The 20,321-nt window shown below is 45.6% G+C and overlaps 1 protein-coding gene across 2 annotated transcripts in view; it reads right to left on the bottom strand.

Moving 5' to 3' along the window:
* The window catches only part of WDR62 (WD repeat domain 62), a 49,541-nt gene that overhangs the window by 15,300 nt on the left and 13,920 nt on the right, over positions 1-20,321 (bottom strand). For both annotated transcript variants that reach the window (XM_081217553.1, XM_081217554.1), the window contains exons 9-16: positions 19,748-19,937; positions 9,483-9,620; positions 7,721-7,899; positions 6,059-6,150; positions 4,402-4,527; positions 1,445-1,512; positions 1,243-1,364; positions 360-435 (exon numbers count right to left, since the gene is read on the bottom strand). In XM_081217553.1, the coding sequence (XP_081073679.1) occupies positions 360-435; positions 1,243-1,364; positions 1,445-1,512; positions 4,402-4,527; positions 6,059-6,150; positions 7,721-7,899; positions 9,483-9,620; positions 19,748-19,937 (991 nt within the window). The remainder of the gene's footprint in view (positions 1-359; positions 436-1,242; positions 1,365-1,444; positions 1,513-4,401; positions 4,528-6,058; positions 6,151-7,720; positions 7,900-9,482; positions 9,621-19,747; positions 19,938-20,321) is intronic.

Here is a 20,321-nt window from a genome sequence, read left to right as displayed (position 1 = left end):
CTCTTGAGAAGGTCCCCACCTCCTCCTGGACAACACAGGCGGGGGCAAGCCTGGAGACGCCTCTCGGAGTCCTCCCACCACACTCTATTGCCAGTCACAGTGGAAACCACTTAAATGTCCCCACTTGGGGAAGGATTCAGTAAATAAAGTTAGAGCAGTCAGGGCCAGCCCTGGCTCCCAAGTGTCCTTGGTCAGCCAGGCCTGAGTAGATGCTGGCCAGCATGTGATCCTTTCATCCCTCTGATCAGGTGCCAAGGAGGACCCAGGTCTCAGGAGGCCCAACAGGGCACGAGACAGACAGGGGGGCCTTGTGTGTGGGTGTCTGTGTACGGTTTTCACCCGGGGCCCCAGCTCCTCACCTTCAGCAGGGACCCTTCATCACTCTGGGAGCCCTTGTAGCACTTCTTCTGCTTCCCGTTCATGGTGTTGTAGACTCTGGGAAGGTGAGAGCAGAAGTGGCTAACATGGCCCTGCCCACCGCCCTCTCTTGCTCCCTTGTTCCAACCTTACCTGCTGCCCTCCTCTCCCCAGGAAGCCCCCAGTACCTCCTGTCCCCCATCCGATGCCTGGACTGAAACCCCGTATCAGGGAATGAGACCCTGTCTCAGGCTGAGGTCACAGAGGTTACGTCTTGGGGTGTCCACTGAGTTAACAGCCACCTCCCTGCCACACAGCAAGCTGAGTGCCTGGCACCCAACTTGAATGAGCAAGTGAAGGAGATGGAGAACCTCTTTGAACATGCTTATTCCTCCACATCCTTCCCACTTTAAGCTCAGATATCCCTTCCAGCGAACCCAGGTAGGGTCAGATGTCCTCCCAGGGCCCCCCAAAGCCCCTGGGCTCCCCGCATCCCAGCCCTGACCACTCTGTGCTGTCACTGTCTGGTCAGTCTGTCTTCTCCTCCACTGCACTGTGAGCTCCACGAAGGCAGGGCCTGTGACTCCCCCACTGTCCCTCCCAGACAGGAGCTCAGGGAACGAGGATGAGTGAGTTTATGAGCCACATCAGCAGCTCTCAGTTGCCCCACACAGGCTCCTGAGATCTAGGAGAACCCTCTGTTTGACCTGGAGACTAGGCCTGGGTGAACCTAGCTCCTAAGAAACACCCACTGGGTCCCACCACTCCACCCAGCTTCTCAGGGACCAGGTGAGCAGGGGGAGGAAAGCAGAGCGCTCATGAGAAGACAGACCCAACCAGGCCCCACTTAGTCTGGCTGACTAAGAGTCCAGGGCAGTTCCTCACCTTACGTTGCGGTCCTGGCAGGCCACAGCCACGTACTTCTGGGTAATGTCAATGTCCATGTCATACAAGGTGGTCTTCTCTGCCACGTGGTGGGTACGGACAAAGTGTAGTCCATCTGAGGCCTGGCAGGGCAGGAAGGGCCTTCAGAGGACACCCCTGACAAGCCCCCTACCCAGCTCCCAAGAAGGCTGCCCCACTCTACCCGCTGGGCACTGCGGAAGTAGATGCTCTTGTCTGCCCCACAGCTGATCATCTGGATGTCCCTGTGGCCTGGAGGAGGAAGCAGTGCCTTAGGCAGGGCTGGGCCACTGCTGGGCCCAACTGGGGCTGGGGATCCTAGCTAGGGAACTCTGCTGGCGGTCAGAGAGGGCTTCCCGGAGGAGGTGAGGTGAGTGCTGGGTGCTGGTAGGACTCTGTAAACTGTGAGCTCTGTGTGAGGGGGGCACAGATGGTGCAGTGGGCAAGGCAGGAATCTGCAGAGCAAGAGCAGACAGGGAAACAGAAGCCAGGGACACAGCAGGGGCACCATGTTTAATTTGGGATTTGGAAAGGTGACTCTGGCCTCACAATGGAGGCGGCAGTGAAGCAGGGAGCAAGAGGAGACAGGCAGACCGCTGGGAGGCTCACGCCATCAAGAAGGATCAGAATATCCACACAGGGGCTTCCCTGGCAGTCCAATGGTTAGGACTCTGCGCTTCCACTGCAGGGGGTACAGGCTCGATCCCTGGTCGGGGAACTAAGATCCTGCAAGCCATGCGGTGCAGCCAAAATAAAAGGGAATATCCACACAGACTCTGGGCCAGGTCCTGTGCCACATGTGCCTCCCCTTCCTGTCACCAGCCACTTGTACAAATGTGAACCCAGGGGCTCAGAGTCACACAGTCCTTGTCCCAGGGTGCAGAGTCAAGATGGGGCCAGGGCTGATCCCAGGCATTCTCTGGTTAAACACTGTGCTCTGAAGCCAGGCTTCCTCTCCGAGCCTCAGCTCCTGTCTGTTCAATAAGCCTGTATCAGCCACTGCCCCGTGGAGTGCTATGAAGCTCTTGGGACAGTGGCTGCTACCTGGTAAGCACGATCGATATTCTTACTTTTATTCTTCTTTCTTTATAGCATAAGAATAATCACAGCACAAATACCTTGCAGAGTTGTGGTGAGGATGAAAAGACAGAACAAATATAAAACATGTACAACCTTGGTACAATAGACACTGCTCCTTCATGACAGGACATTTGAGAGCACCCAGGCCCGACATACAAGTTAAGACGTTACTCGAGCAGAAGTCACTGGTTTATAGAAGGGAACAAGTCCTATGTTGGTGAGGAATCCAGAGAGAGCCTGCAAGTTACTACGGGTAATGTTTTGCTTCTTAACCTGGGGTGATGAGTCCAAGTATTTAGCAATATTAGGACTAGGACCAATCAGAACAGTTGCCGGCTATAAACAATGGGTGTGTCTAGTTCAGACCTACTGACTATGAACCTTGATGTGGATATTCATCGTATTATTCTGTAAACTATTCACAGATTTTTCTGTTCACTTTTTTGGATATATGTTTCATAGAAAAGAATTAAGAGACTGATTCATTCTTTAGCTGGATAGCTTCAGACAGTTTCCGACTGGCTGGTGCCCAGTTTATACGAACTATCAATGTTTTGAGCGTAACGCCCAGTTGAGTCAGCCCAGCCAGAGCAGGGCTCACAGGACTGGTTTTAGGATGTGCACCCTCTCAGACCGGCTGGGGCTTTAAAAGAGGCCCATGCCTTCAGAAGGTGACCTAAAGGACTGACTCCTGGGTCACCCCCTTGGCCAGTTATCACCTCTCCTGGGTCTAGACCATTCATTAAAGGTGAGGTCACTGCTGGCCAAACTGCTAGATTTACTGATCTATTCTAACTACCTCTACCCTGTGGAATGGGATGGTCTGAACAGTTTTTTACAGGTGTCTGAGAAGTTTGAGCTGATGAGCTTTTGTCAGGTCCTCATCAAGACATAGCAAATGTGTTAACCTGTTTTTGCCCAGCTCCCGACCACCTGAGTTAGACAGAGACAGGGCAGAAGGTGAGGAAGACCAAGGACATTAATACATTCTCAGCCACAAGATTATATGTACGAAACACTTCATAGTCAAGAACTTGGAGTAAGTGGACATATTCCCTCCATGAATGGATTCTTCTTGAATATAGTTTTGAACATGTTCTTGGGTTCTGATCAGTTAAACCCCCACAGGGCCTACTTCCCCTCCTCTTGGAATCCCTTAGGGTCAGGGATCACCGTACGGGATCTTTCGAGTCTTGGAGGGATCCCTTCAACTGCCTGGTTGAGCGAGGGCTGTAAAGTAGGACAGGCTTACGCAAAATACCAGGCCTGCACCTACTGGCTGTGTGACTCTGGCTGTAAAGTACAGTAACTGCTGGGGCAGTGCAAGGATCACATCACCCGGCACAGAATTAGCCTCCAGCAATTGTCACCGTCACCTATTTTTTGGCCAAGGTCACCAAAACCCATCCCACCTTGGACTGGCATTCCGATTTCTTTCTGCGGACCAGCACTCACCTAATGTCAGTCCTCCTGGATCAGGGGTGGAGGCAGGTGGGGGCTGGGGGCACACGAGTCACACCTAGCCCAAGAGGATACTCCAAAGCTCTGGCACCAATAACTGTTCTGGAAAGGGCAGGTGCCTCAAGCCAGCACAAGGAAAGTCAGCTCCCAATTTCTGCCAAAATTGACAGGAAGAGGGAAAATCTCTTTCCAGAGGCACAGTGACCACTGAGATCCTGCCCACGAGAGAAAGGCACAGCTGACAGAGGGAGAGTCCAGGTAACTTTAAAAAATTCAACCTTTGGGGACTTCCCTAGTGGTCCAGTGGTTAAGACTCTGTGCTTCCACTGCAGGGGTTCAATCCCTGGTCCAGGAACTAAGATCCTGCATGCCACGTGGAGCAGCCAAAATAAACCATATTCCAAAAGCATTAAAAAAAAAAATTAGTCTAAAAAATTTTTTATAAATAAATAAATAAAAATTCAATCTTTGGATCCAGCTGTGCCTGAATCCAGAGCTTGCCTCTCCCTTTTTTCTCTAAGCTAAAGGGGGCTTTTGCTGTTACGTGCAGTCAAAGGAGACCATCTAATGAGGCGCAGGACGCAGAAAGAAAGGGCTCACCAGCAAACTTGATGGCTGTGATGGAGGAGGAATGGTCATCCAGGGTCTGCTCCAGGCTGTAGTTCTTCTCCACGTTCAGCACGTGGATCAGTCGGTCCCGACTGGCTGAGGCCAGCAAGGTCAACTCTGTGGATGCAAAGGGTGCCACTGGGTTTCTGGGAGGCTGCTTGATGGCTTGGCCTCCCAGAGAGCAGTGTGACCGAGCTCTCCTGGTCTTGAAGAAGGAGTCTTCGGTTTCTTAACTGCAGTCAACTTGCCACAGACCCAGAAAGGGGCCACTCCCCCACTCTGTGCAGTCTTTCCCCAGAGCCCCAAACCCTGGCATTTCACATCCCTTGCCACCAGTTCCTGCAGGATGAATCCTGATGTACACGTGGACACTCCTCCACTTGTGCCCACACCAGACATTCCAGCAGAGCCCAGCATTCCTCCCTACCAAGTCCAGCTACTTGGCAGCCACGTGAGGCCCGCCAACTTCTCAGCCTCCCCAAGACACTGCCCCCTCACTCTCTGAGCTCTGGCTACACGAGCCTCATCTAGGCCCTACTGACCACATGCTGCCACCCTTCCTTCAGCCACTGGACCTTCGTGCTGGCCCCCTCAGACAGTGCCTAGCCTGGGCACCTGCTATGTCTGAGGCCTAACACATGACCTGAGGTGGAGGGGACCTCGGGAGAGGTGTACTGAATGAAAAGAAATTTAAAGAAAATTTGGCGGGGCAGAGGGTGTGGGAGAAGGAAGAGCATGGGAAAGAACATTAACATTGTCAGGACATAACTCCACCTACAATATATTCCTGCCAAAAATGTATCATCGGAATCAAATCATGAGGAGAACAACAAACCCAAATTGAAGGAAATTCTATAAAATGACTGATCTATATTCTGCAGAAAGCCAAAGTCATAAAGACAAATTAAATAAGGCTGTGGAAATATTCCAAAACAAAGGTGACAAAAGAGCCACAACAACTGAAATGTGAACCTGGACTGGAAAAACAAAGGTGCTATAAAGGACAGCATTGGGACAACTGGCAAAATGTGAATGAGAACCCAAGATAGATGACAGATTTGATAAGATGCACATTTGATAAGTGCACTGTGGTCATGTAAATAGATGTCCCCATTCCTAGGAAATGCTCACAGAAGCATTTAAGGGTGAAAGCGCAGCATGCCTGCAACTTACTCTCAAGTAGCAAATAATAATAATAATAATATACATGCTTTAATAATAATAATACACATGCTATTATTTTATTACAAGTGTATGTATACACGGGTGTGCAAATACATAGAAATGGAAAGAGGGGAAGCAGATAATTCTGTCACAGGTCAGACAGGATTTAAAAGAAAAAACTTGGGGAGCCTGGGTAAAGAGGCTACAGGTATTCATAATATTCTTGCAATTTTTCTGTAAGCATCAAACTTTTTCAAAAGAATATGTTTGACTATTGATCTATCTTTATCTTCTCCAGCAGAGGAGGAGCTCATTCATATATTCACTCATTCAACCTTCACCTCTTTAGCCTGAGCTCTGTTCGGAGCACTGGGGACCAGGGTAAACAAGTCGAGTCTTGCCCTGTCATTCACTGTCCCACCAGACACCAACGACTCCTCCCTGTGGCTCTGCCAGGCAGGCTGCTCCCCTGCCATGGGCTCACCTGTCTCAGGCTTGGAGTACTCCAGGCACAGCACCTCAGCATCATGGGCCTCCACCTTGACCAGCTCGTCCATGAAGTGCAGCTCGTGGATCCTGAGAGAGACACACTGCCTGCTCTACCCTGCCTGGCGCCCCCACCCCTCAGATCCAGGTGCTCTGCCGCTACTAAAAAAGGTCGGAGCAGCCAGGTAGGTGACGTGGAGAACACCCTACCCTGGCCAAGTAGTCTACAGGTGCCCAAGCTGTTTCTCATCTAAAAACCTGCCAAGCCTGCAAGAACCTCAGTGGGCACCCCGCCCCTTGTGGTTCCATGGGTAACACCTAGGATGGGCTTCTGGGGGAAAAAAGGTTAGGGTAAGGATATACCAGAGGTGATCCCTGGGGCTGGGGTCAGAGGTCATACTCAAGGATAGGACCCATGGGTGGGAGTATTTGATTCCAATCTCTCATTCTCTTTTTTTTCTTTTTTCTGGTTGCACTGTGTGGCTTGCAGGATCTTAGTGCCCTGACTAGGAGCTGAACCCAGGCCCTCAGCAGTGAAAGCGTGGAGTCCTAACCACTGGACCCCCAGGGAACTCCCTCTCATTCTTAAAAAGTCTCAGATCCAGACTTTCCTCACATTCTTGCCAAATGAAAGCAGACAACAGGTCATCCAGGACTGAAATAAGAAACAGTTATTCCAGCTCCTCCACTCTCTACCCGTGTGACCTTAGCCAAGCCACTTGGCCTCTCTTCCCTCAGTGAACCCATCTGAAAGTGGAGTGAATAACAGCACCTACGCCAGAGGGTTGGTGAGAGGATTAAATTAGTCAATACCCATGGTACTCAGGCCGGGGGCCAGCCTGGGGGAAGATCGCTATGCCCATGTTACCTCTTCTAACTGTTTTCACCATTCACAGCCGAGTGCTGTCAACGGGAGCAGCCCCCTGACACGTTCAGTTTGCCTCAGGCAGTGACTGACATCAGAACAGTTGCCAACATTTAAAAACCATGGAATTTCACAGAAAAAATCTGCACTTTATGTTCTTCTTAGACAATGGGAAGATATGACAACTTGGAGCCTATACTACCAGTGCTGCGTGGTGGCTGCCCCGTTATGGGGCACACGCTCTCCAGTGCCCCAGTCCCTCCCATTCCGCAACTACCCAGGTGGTCACAGCTGTCATTCGCCACCTTAAACCTGATCCCTGTGACAGGGCTCATATTCTGTCAGCACCTATTGGGCCTGTCACATCTTGAAAAACCTCTGCAGGGTGGTAAACAGCCCGAGCCCTCAGATGTCCCATCCTCTGGTCCCTCTCTCAGGGCCATCAGAAATGCCAAGCTCCAGCTGGCATCTTCTCTGACGGAGTGGTACCATGTGGCTGAGAAGTATCACCATGCCCGAGAGTCATGCAAGTTTGCCTGTCCACCCTGCAGGCAGAGTTCACATGGCCCAGCTGCTGAGGCCCCGGTAGCTACCCTGATCTACCCTGAGCTAGCCCTTCTGGAAGCCCTTTCTCAGCTTATGTTCCCAGGGGTGGCTGGCTACCAGATTGCTACTCACAGTCCCTCATTCCCAACAGGCAGCTGAAGGTGCCAAGGCGAGGGCTCCTCCCCACTGCCCTTAGTACCTGAGCCCAAGCTGGAAGATGTACACTAGACAACGCCAGGGCCCACTTGCCTCAGATTTCCACTTCGGTCGCCTGAAGCCAAGTGTTGGCCGTCAGGACTGACCTGCATGACTCGTACCCCAGCTTTCATGTCCACAGGCATCCCATTCTCACTCCCCCGGTCTGGGAAGTGTGACATGTTCTGCAGGTGCTGGATGTCATTCTCCACATACACAACCTTCAGCAGGGTCTGCAAGCGGGAAAGGACTTAGGTCAGTGCTATGAGAAGCTCTGGAGCACCTCTGCAAGTTTTCCTCCCGATAGTCTCCCATTCTTCATTAGTAACAGAATTCCAATTCTGACCTGGGAGCTTCACCACTCAGAATAATAACTATGTTTCCCAGACTCCCTTGCATCTAGATGAAGCTGTGTCAATAAATTCTGGTCAATGAGATGTAAAGCAAGTGAAAACTCTTCTGCTTCTTTCCCACTATCCTGCTGCCTAGAACTTGGATGTGATGACTGGAGCACCAGCAGCCATCCTGGACCACGATGACAAGGGCCACTCCTTCAAAATGGGCAGAGTGGAGAGCTGGACGGCTCTTGGGTCTCTAAGGGCTTCCTACAGCTGCCAAAACAGCCTGGACTAGTTACCTCCAGACTATTTTTACAAGTCAGAAAAACTTTTACCTCGCTTTGGGTTTTTCTATTGTGTGCAACCAAATATAACATGGTTATCACAGATGCAGAAGAGAAGATGGTAGTATGGCAGGGGGACGTGGGGCGCTGGTGAGGGGAGTCGTAAAGGAGCATTTGCTATACACACCCTGCATTAAGAGCCTTTTTTGTTCCAGCCACACTAACCTCTTTTGGGTTTTCCAACTCATCAAGCTCTTTCCAGCCATAAGGCCTTTGTCCCTTGGTGTGGAACACTCTCCCCTCCCCCCTTTACTCCTCCCAATCCTCCATATCTCAGTTCAGTTAACTCCTCCTCCAGGAGGCTGCCCCTAATGCCACGGATAAAATTAGATGACTGATTTCAGATATATCTTACTCATACCTTACAACTTTCTTTCATGATGCTTATTATGCTTGTGATTATATCATAATTTGTGCAGTTATTGGCTGGCTGCCTCCCCCTACTAGAGTGTGGGTGTCACGGGGGCAGGAGAAGGGTCTGTCTTAGTCACTGATGTGTCCCCAGCATGCAGCACAGCACCTAGCACTGACCTTAATAACTATCTGTAGAATCAGTGAATGCATGATTCAGGCCTCAGCTCCTCAGAGAAGCTCCCTCACTGACCTAGCAACACCAACCATTTCTTCAGTAAAGTGTTTCTCCCCAGCCTCTCATCATGGCTCTCTTTGGGATCCTGCCAGCACCTCCACCTCAGGCTTCACTGCGTGGCAGCTAGCTAGACGGGAGACGCCCCTGCCTGGTTTGGCCCATCAGGTGCTCTCCCAGGGAGTTCTAACTCAAGACTTGCGGAGCAATTTCTTCTTTGTTGAGTATGTCGGGTTGCCTGGAGTGGCTGTGTCCACACACACCTAGACAGCAGGAGCTGAGTGGTAAAGAAAAGCAGAGAGGACCACAACCAAGACCTGACACAGCTAAAAATAAAATAAATAAATAAATAAATATTAAAAAAAAAAAAAAAAAAGGCAGAGAGGAAAGACGATGTCACCTAGAAAGAAAGAGAGGGAGAGAGAGAGAAATGAGATAGGAGACAGAGAGTGACCAGCCTTGGTTCCTGGTTCCTGTCCCTAGTGAAGCTTAACACTGAGGTTCCATAAAACTCCTCCTAAAAGATGGTTCACAATGAAGCCCCTCACATTACTGAAGATGTTCTTCTGCCAGTGAGAGTCAGGGCTGCCGTCCATGTTCCAGAAGCGGATGGTATTGTCTGAGGAACAAGTCAGAAAAGATCCTGACGGCAGACAAGCTCTCTGATCTTCAAACTCAGGATACACCTACAGTCCCCAGAGAACAAGGCAAAGGGCGATTCATTACAACCACTTCAATGACAGCACTATGATATACTATTGCATGGTGAAAAAAAAGTAAGTTGCAGATAAACAGCCTTAGTGTAATGCCTTGCAAGAAAAAAAAGACACAAAATGCTACCATATATTACCATGCCCCATCTTCAGTCCAGTCCATAAAACATCCCCACAAATAAATTTCTAAGGAAAATGGGTAGCGCAAATCACTAAGCACAAAAGGAAACAAGATACCACGAGCAAGAAGCAGCAGAAACAACAGAGTCTAGCTTCAAATACTGGAATTATCTAAGACTATAAAATAACTACGTTTACTATGTTTAAAGAAATAAAAGAACTTTGACAAGATTAAATGAGTAGCCAACCAGAAACTATAAAGAACAACCATGCAGAGCTGAAAAGGAACAAAATAGAACTACTTCTAGAAATGAAAAATAAAACATATTAAAAACCAAAGATTTGACACAGTTGAAAAGAAAATTAACTGAATTGAAAGACAGAACTAAGGACGTTACTCAGAATGCAACTCAGAGAGACAAAGAGATAACACATAAAGAAATTTCAAAATATGGAAGCCTGGACTCTGAGAAGACGATGACGGCAGCATCGTAGAGTTTTAACCCAAAATTCCCACGTGAAAAAGAGAAACCTGAAAGCCAAACCAAAACCCCATGGACAAGATTTGTAACAAAAGTAGGTGAACAAGATATTCTCGTAACTCTCCAAATACAAGCAGGTAGGAACAAATTACCTCCAGTCATAAGACCTACATGTTCTCAACACGTATATGGGAGAAAGCAGAGAGGAGCAATGAGGTGTTCTAACCTCAAAGTAGCCAGCAGGTATTCACTGGAAAGCACAACTGGCCAAACTGAACAGTAGTTGAACTTGGCAGGGTGGGGGTGGGGGGTCATCCACTCCAATAGTGGTTGAGTGCAGGGCTCGGCAGTAAGGCCTGAAGGGGCTGGAGAAATCAAGGCCTGGTGAGCTCTCAAAACTAACCTGCCAGGGCTCCTTTCAGGACAAAGACCTATACTGAGGAGAAACTGCTGGGAATGGAAACAAAATTGATCAGGATAGGGACAAGAGAGACAAAGGAAAGAAGTACAGATAAAAGTAAGGACATAACATATAAATAGGAACATAACAAGGAAATATCAGAAAGCAAGCTGCCATATTTTGAAACATAAAAAGCATTAGAAAAGGGAGTTCTTCCTTGGAAAGTTAGCTGCCCTGAACCACACCAACTTCTAAAAATGCAGAAAAACCAGTATCACTTAAAAATGAACAACAAAAAAGGGACCCATGCCAAGCAAGCCCCAAACAAAGTTACTCTTTAAAATAAAAGGAAAAGTGTACAAAACTGTATGTCAACTATATTTCAATTAAAAAAAAATAAAAGGAAAAGAAAAAAAGCATACCAGAAGCCACACGGCGCAGCCACAAAAAAAGAGAAAAAAAACATCTACTATAAAAACCAATACCAAGGGGCTTTCCTGGTGGCGCAGTGGTTAAGAATCCGCCTGCCAATGCACTTCGATCCCTGGTCCAGGAAGATCCCACATGCCACAGAGCAGCTAAGCCCACACGTCACAACTACTTAGCCTGTGCTTTAGAGCCTGCGAGCCACAACTACTGAGCCCGTATGCCGCAACTACTGAGCTCATGTGCTGCAGCTACTGAAGCCCATGTGCCTAGAGCCCGTGCTCTGCAACGAGAAGCCACCGCAATGAGAAGCCTGCTCACCGCAACGAAGAGTAGCGCCCAGTCGACACAACTAGAGAAAGCCCATGCACAGCAATGAAGACCGAACACAGCCATAAATAAATAAATAAATAAACATGTGGTATGCCTATATATATGGTATCCCTTTAAAATAAATAAATAAAAAACTCACTAGGGTTCAACAGCAAATTTGACAGGCAAAGAAAAGAATCACTAAACCTGAAAGTAGGTCAATTGAAATTACCTAGCCTAAGGATCAGAAAGAAAAAAGTATAAAGAAAAAGAAATAAAGTCCAAGGGATTTATGGAACACCATGGAGAATACCAACGTATACATTACAGAAGTACCAGAAAGAAAGGAGAACAGGAAAGGGCATAAAAAATATTTTAAAAAAATAATAGCCAAAAACTTCAAATTTGATAAAAGAATCAATACATTAAAGAAGCTTAAAAACTCCAAGTAGGATAAACAAACTAAAAGAAATCCACATCAAGACATACCACAAAGTACTGAAAGCCAAATCCAAAAAAGAAAATCTTAAAAGCAACATGAGACAAGTGATTTATCCCATAGAAAGGATCCTCAATAAAATTAACAGTTGATTTCTCATCAGAAATCATGGAAACCAGAAGGCAGTGAGACTACACATTTAAAGTACTATAGGGCTTCCCTGGTGGCGCAGTGGTTGAGAGTCCGCCTGCCAATGCAGGGGAGCGGGTTCGTGCCCCGGTCCAGGAAGATCCCACATGCCGCGGGAGCGGCTGGGCCCGTGAGCCATGGCCGCTGAGCCTGCGTTTCCGGAGCCTGTGCTCCGCAACAGGAGAGGCCACAACAGTGAGAGGCCTGCGTACCGCAAAAAATAAATAAATAAATAAATAAATAAATAAATAAATAAATAAATAAATAAATAAAGTACTATAAAGAAAAAATTGTCAACCAAGAATTCTATACCAAGCAAAACCATCCTTTGAAAATGGAGAAACTGGGGACTTCCCTGGCGGTCCAGTGGTTAAGACTCTGTGTATTTCCAATGCAGGGAGTGTGGGTTTGATCCCTGATCAGGGAACTAAGATCCCACATGTGGCATGGTGTGGCCAAATAAATAAATTAAATAAAAATTAAAAAATGGGGAAATTGGGAGACTTCACATATAACAAAAGTTGAGGGAATTTGTGGCCAGTAGACCTGCTCTACAAGAAAGGCTAAAGAGAGTCCTTCAGGGTTAAGTGAAAGGACATGAGACAGGAACCTGAACTCACATGAAGAAATGATGAACACTGGTAAAGGTAACTGTATAAATAAATATAAAAGCCAGTATTATTGTATTTTTGGTTTGTAACTCCTCTTTTTTTCTATATGATTTAAAAGACAAAGGCATAAGACAATAATTTAAAATCAGTGTTAATGAGAATACAGTGTATAAAGACATAATTTGTGACAATAACAACATAGAGGGGGAGGGACAGAGGTATATAAGGAGCAGAGTGTTTGTATACTACTGAAGCTAAATTGGTATTACTTCAAACTAGTTTGTTAATAATTTAAGATGTCACTTGTAACCCTCCAGTAAGAAAATAACTTTAAAATATACAGAAGAGGAAATGAGAAGGAAATCAAAATGGAACATTACAAAAAATCAATTAAACACAAAAGAAGGTAGTGATAAAAGAATTAAGAAACATTAAAGATATCATATAGAAAGCAAATAGCAAAGTGGCAAGAGTAAGACCTACTTTATGAACAATTGATTTACATGTAAATGGATTAAACTCTTCAATCAAAAGGAAATAAATGGCAGCATGCATTTAAAAAAAATCCAACTATATGTTGTCCACAAGAGATTCACTTTATATCCAAAAATACATATAGGTTGAAAGTGAAGGTATGGAAAGATATTCCGTACAAATAGTAACCAAAAGGGAGCTTTGCATGTCTATAGTAATGCCAGACAAAATAGACTTTAAGTAAAAAATTATTACAAGTGACAAAAAAGGGTCAATTATAAAGAAGATATAACAAATATAAACATACAACTAACACAGAGACCCAAAATATATGAAGAAAAAGTTGAAAGAACTGAAGGAGGAAATATACAGTTCTACAATAATAGTTGGGGACTTCAATATTCCATTTTCAATAAAAGATAGATCTAGGGGACTTCCCTGGTGGTCCAGGGGTTAAGAATCCACCTTCCAATGCAGGGGACGTGGGTTCGATCCCTGGTCGGGGAACTAAGATCCCACATGCCATGGGGCAACTAAGCCCGCGTGCTCTAGAGCCTGTGCACCACAACTAGAGAGCCCACACGCCACAACTAGAGAGCCCACATATCACAACTACTGAGCCCATGTGCCACACCTAGAGAGCCCACATGCTACAACTACTGAGCCCGTGCACAAGAGAGAAGCCTGCGTGCCACAACAAAGAGCCCACGCGCTTCAACGAAAGATCCCACGTGCTGCAACTAGGACCCCACACAGCCAAATAACAAATAAATAAATAAATAAATGAAATGAATGACTGCTTCAGCTTAAAAAAATAAAAAGATAGATCTAGAGAGATAAAGAACACCCAATAACAGCAAAACACATTTTTCTCAAATGAACATGGAACATTCTCCAGAATAGACCACATATAGGCCACAACGTAAGTCTCAATAAACTTAAAAGACTTTAATCATATAAACAATCTTCTCCAACCACAGTGGAATGAAATTACAAGTGAATAACAGAGGAAATATGGAGAATTAACAAACATGTGGATATTAACACACCCTTACATAACCAATGGGTCAAAGTAGAAATCAAAAGAGAAATTAGAAAATACTTTGAGGCCAATGAAAATGAAAACACAATATACCAAAGCTTATGGGATGCAGCAAAAGCAATGCTCAGAGGGAAATTTACAGTTGTACATACCTACAAAAAAAGAAGATCTCAAATCAATTAACTTCTCACCTTAAGGAACTAGAAAAAGAAGAGCAAACTAAACCAAAAGCTAGCAGAAGAAAGGAAATTATAAAGATTACAATGGACATAAACAGTCTTTTTTGCAGAAATGGAAAAGCTGACCCTAAAATTCATATAGAATTGCAGAGGATCCCCAAATAGTCAAACCAAATCACTACAAAACTATAGTAATCAAAGCAATGTGGTACTGGCATAAAGATAGATATATATCAGTAGAATAAAATTGAGAATCCAAAATTAAACCCATACATCTATGGCCAGTTGATTTTCAACAAGTGTGCCAAGATCACCCAAGGAGGAAAGAACAGTCTGCTCAACACGTGGTGCTGGGATTATCCATCCACATGCAAAATAATGAATTTGGACCCTTACTTCACCATATACAAAAATTAACTCTAAAGAGATCAAATACCTAAGTGGAAGAGCTAAAATAATAAAACTCTTAGAAGAAAACATAGGAGCAAATCTTCATGACTAGGAATTTGGCAGTGGTTTTTTAGATATGACACCAAAGACACAAGCAACAAAACAAAAAATAGAGAAACTGGACTTCATCAAAATTAAAACCCTTTGTTCATCAAAGGACACTATCAAGAAAGTGAAAAGACGACATAAAGAATGGAAGAAGGGCTTCCCTGGTGGCGCAGTGGTTGAGAATCCGCCTGCCAATGCAGGGGACACGGGTTTGAGCCCTGGTCAGGGAGGATTCCACATGCTGTGGAGTGGCTGAGCCCGTGTGCCACAACTGCTGAAGCCCGTGTGCCTGGAACCTGTGCTCCACAACAGGGGAGGCCATCACGATGAAAGGCCTGTGCACTGCAGCGAAGAGTGGCCCCCGCTCGACGCAACTGGAGAGAGCTGGCACACAGCGAAGAAGACCCAACACAGCCATAATAAATAAATAAATAAACAAATAAAATTAAACAAAACTATAAAACTTCTAAAACAAAAAAAAGGAAGAAAATAGTTGCAACTTATATACCTGTTAAGGGTCTAGTATCCAGGATATATAAAGAACTCTTACAACTCAAAAGCAAAAAGACAGCCCAATTAAGAAATAGGGAGGGGGAGGGGATATGGGGATATATGTATACATATTGCTGACTCACTTTGTTATACAGCAGAAACTAACACAACACTGTAAAGCAACTATATTCCAATAAAGATGTTAAAAAAAAACCCGCAAAAAACAGGCAGGGATTCCCTGGTGGCGCAGTGGTTAAGAATCCGCCTGTTGGGCTTCCCTGGTGGCGCAGTGGTTCAGAGTCCGCCTGCCGATGCAGGGGACATGGGTTCGTGCCCCGGTCCGGGAAGATCCCACATGCTGCGGAGCTGCTGGGCCTGTGAGCCATGGCCGCTAAGCCTGCGCATCCGGAGCCTGTGCTCCGCAACGGAGAGGCCACAACAGTGAGAGGCCCGCGTACCCCCCAAAAAAAAAAAGAATCCTCCTGCCAATGCAGGGGACACGGGTTCAATCCCTGGTCCGGGAAGATGCCACGGGCCGTGGAGCAACTAAGCCCATGCGCCACAACTACTTAGCCTGCGCTCTAGAGCCCATGAGCCACAACTAATGAGCCCACGCGCTGCAACTACTGAAGCCCGTGCTCTCTAGGGCCCGCATGCCACAACTATTGAGCCTGTGTGCTGCAACTACTAAAGTCCATGCGCCTAGAGTCCGTGCTCCACAACAAGAGAAGCCACCACAAAGAGAAGCCGACACATCGCAATGAAGAGTAGCCCCCGCTTGCCACAGCTAGAGAAAGCCCATGCACAGCAGCGAAGATCCAATGCAGTCAAATATAAATTTCAAAAAATTAATTAAAAAAAAAGAAATAGGCAAAAATCTTGAATAGACATTTCTCCAAAGAGGATATACAAATGACCAACAGGCACATGAAAAGAGGCTCAAAATTATTAATCATTAGGGAAATACAAGTCAAAACCACAATACCTTGCAAATACTAAGATAGCTATAATTTTTAAAAAACCAAACAGAAAAATAACCAGTGCTGGCAAGGATGTGGAGAAATTGGAACTCTCATACATTGCTGGTGGGAAAGTAAAATGATGCTGCTTCCATGGAAAAGTCCGGTGGTGGTTCTTCAAAAACTTAAACATAGAATTACCACATGATCAGTAATTCCACTGCTGGGTATACACCCAAAAGAAGTGAAAACAGGTGTTCAAACAAAGCTTTTACACAATAGCACTATTCACAATAGCCACAAGGTTATTTTGGCTATTATGAATAGGGAATAAACCAAAAAGAAACAACTCCAATGTCCACGAACTGATAAATGCATAACAAAATGTATTATCCATACAATGGAATAGTATTATTCAACCTTAAAAGGGAATAAAGTACTGAAACATGCTACAACATAGATGAACCTTGAAAACATTGTTAAATGAAAGATGTCAGACACGAAGTCCACATATTCTGTGATTCCATTTATATGAAACATTCAGAACAGGCAAACCCATAGCAACAGAAAGCAGATTAGCTGTTGCTATGGGCTGGGAAGAGTAGGAATGGAAAGTGATTGCTTAATGGGTACAGAGTTTCCTTTTGGGGTGACGAGAAAGTTCCAGAACTAGACAGTCGTGATGGTTGTACAACACTGTGAATGTCCTAAATAACACTAAATTGTATATTTAAAATGATTTAAGTGGTAAGTTTTATGTTATGTATATTTTACCGTAATACATATGTACACTTATACTCCCCTCAAATAAATGGGGTCAAAAGGGAGAGAATATAGTATATAATGGCTATATGATCAGATCATATAGATACAGAATAATTAATCTAAAAATTAGGGGAGAATGGGGAGAACATTTGCAAAAAAAATTGTTTTAACTGTTTTCAGAATTGAAATATCATTCTTAGGCTGTTGTATTATAATGTGGGAACAAGGAAATGACTAACTGGGGATATTCTAATTCCATCATCCCCCTATGTCTTTGAGAACTAGGATTCTGGAAGGATCAATCCAACAGCTATAAGCATCCCTAGCACCCAGACTGTGACTTTGATATACCAATTCAAAGTGAAAAAACAAAACAAAACAAAACAAAAAACAGGGCTCCTTCAAGAAATGGCTGATTCCAGGTTTGGGGCAGGAAATGCACAAGATGAGGCTAGAACACCTTGTCATCCCTTGTCATTAGCAAGGTAGCTAATTAAAGACTACTGGCATCATGTCCAAAGGACTCAGGAGCCAACCTGAAGAGGCTTCCACTGGCCAAGGATGGGACAATTTGAGCTCCAATAATGTTAATAATTGCAGTCAATTAAAACATATCCAATATATTTAAATATATGAATTTATAATGATGTTAAATAAAAACAACTAGTTACCTTTAGAGGACAAGGAACCAATTCATTATCTTGAAAACTGGTAATTAAAGGGAAAGAATCAAGCATTTATCCTGCCTTTCCTATAGGAAGTGTACCACTGGGTGACCAAATGGTAGATGAGGGGAAGTTTCTCTTCACATAAGCAGTCCAACTAATAAAAAGAAACGATAGAATTAGAATATCACCATATTGCAACCCCCAATGAATAAAGGGATCTAGGCATCGAGTGTCAACAGCTGTTAACAATAATCAATCAACTGCACATTTCTTTTGTGTGGTTTTCTAGATCTCTGTTTTATTGAAAAAAAAATATGAAGGATAGAGAAAGACAGCACATTAGAGTAACAGAGAAAGAGAGAATGGGGTAGAGGCAACTCTTAAATCCATATTGGCTGAGAACTTTCCAGAACTGATAAAAAGATCTATCCACAGATATTTCTGTTGAGAATATATATATAAATAACCAGCAGATGCAAAGAAAATGAATTGAAAAAAAAAAAAAAACACATACTAGGGCTTCCCTGGTGGCGCAGTGGTTGAGAGTCCGCCTGCCAATGCAGGGGACACGGGTTCGTGCCCCGGTCTGGGAGGATCCCATATGCCGCGGAGCGGCTGGTCCCGTGAGCCATGGCCGCTGAGCCTGCGCGTCCGGAGCCTGTGCTCCACAACGGGAGAGGCCACAACAGTGAGAGGCCCGCGTACCGCAAAAAAAAAAAAAAAAAACACCACATAATAGACTGATAACAAGAGTGGGGGTGAGAGAGACAGCAAGAGTTGGGGGTGGGGAGGTGATCAAAAAAGACTTTAGCTTGATCTGTAATATCTCACCTTTTTTTAAGGAGAATATATTTATATATAAATTTTGAAAGTTATTTAAAAAACATTCTTGTTAAGTGAGAAAAGTGCTATCAACAGAAATGTCAGATCCATGAAGAGAGATGTATTCAAGCAAAGGGCTGAATAATGCCTATTCAAAAGGATAAAGTTATTTCTCACAGTCCTGAACTGGGCCACTGAAAACATAATTTCTCTAGAACAAAGATTCCTAGTAATAAGAAATTTTCGGGAAATAAAAAAAAGCAGACTACAATTCTTTCTCTACCTTATCTTATCTACAAGTCTTATCTGCAGGAAGTATTATACTTAGAACAGCTTCAGAATGAAAAATCCGCACAGATTCATTCTCAGAAAATAAAGACTTCTTCAACACTTAAATAAAAAAGGGCTTCCCTGGTGGCACAGTGGTTAAGAATCCACCTGCCAATGCAGGGGACACAGGTTCTATCCCTGGTCCGGGAAGACCCCACATGCCATGGAGCAACTAAGCCCATGCGCCACAACTACTGAGCCCACGCGCCACAACTACTGAAGCCTGCGCGCCTAGAGCCCGTGCTCCGCAACAAGAGAAGCCACCGCAATGAGAAGCCTGCGCACCGCAACAAAGAGTAGCCTCCACTCGCTGCAACTAGAGAAAGCCCGCGCACAGCCATGGAGACCCAACACAGCCAATCAATCAATCAATCAATCAATCAAAACAAAAAAAAAGCCATGAAACGTAAACGCCCTCGACAGAAAGCTCCCTGAGGTACACACGCTGCTGCTGCAGGACCTTTGCACTTGCCGTACCCACAATGGTGGCGTGCCTCACCCCTGACTTCCTGCAGGTCCTCCACTCGAATGTCACATCTTCAGAGAGGCTTGCCCTGACCACTCTCCTTTCTAGAATAGCACTCTTGAACCCCCTTTCCCCTAGGCGGCTTTGTTTTTCTTCAGAGAAGTATTGTACTTGGCATGTTCCATATTGATGTGTTTACAGGTTTACTCTACCACCCGGATGTGAGCTCCAGGAGATCAGGACTTGTGTCAGTTTCCTGCCCAGCTGTGTCCCCAGCACCCAGAACAGCACCTGGCACATAGTAGGGGTCCATGAGTATCTTTTGCAGGTATGGCTGAACGGGTTCCCCAAACTCTGCAGAAGCTTCCTCAGCTGAGCCCCAGCTGGGGTCTAAGCAGGGCGAGGGGGAGGGAGAGAGGGGCTCACCTCCACGTTCCAGACGTAGGAGCTGTGGAAGAGCTCTGACCACACCTTGCCTACTTTGTTGATGTCTTTGACATCCCAGATGTAGATGCTGTGGTCCTTATACACACAGGACAGCCACTGGTGGACGGGGTCAAAGATCAGCGCCACTGTATCCGGGTAGATGGCTTCTGCCTTCCTGCGGAAAAGGAAGCTGACAAGGCCACGTGAGTCATCAATGACCATCCATGTCACTGTGAGTAGTAACAGCTGCCTCTGGTGATGCTTGAGCTGCCTCCTGTCTGGCAATGCCATCCCTTATGACCTTTGTGGTGACCCATCTCTCCTATTCCAACTCCACTTCTCACTCCTCCACCTTCTTTCTTTGCTTTGCTTCTAATACAGAGACTGTGAACTGGAAGCTTCTGCCTGGCCCCTAAGAGTGCTTGAATTTTCGACTCCTGTTAACATTTCTCTCCCCTCTTTTCACTCGGCCCAAGCTCCATCTTCTCTCTCTGAGCATAGGATAATGGGCACAAAGATCAGGCCTTCTCTCTCTCAGCCTCACAAATACATGATCAAAACTCCCTGTGTAAGG

The sequence above is a fragment of the Mesoplodon bidens genome (assembly GCF_964165515.1).
Source record: "Mesoplodon bidens genome assembly, chromosome: 18".
Taxonomy (NCBI): domain Eukaryota; kingdom Metazoa; phylum Chordata; class Mammalia; order Artiodactyla; family Ziphiidae; genus Mesoplodon; species Mesoplodon bidens.
Note: the sequence above shows the minus strand (reverse complement) of the source record. Positions and strands in the feature narration are given on the sequence as shown.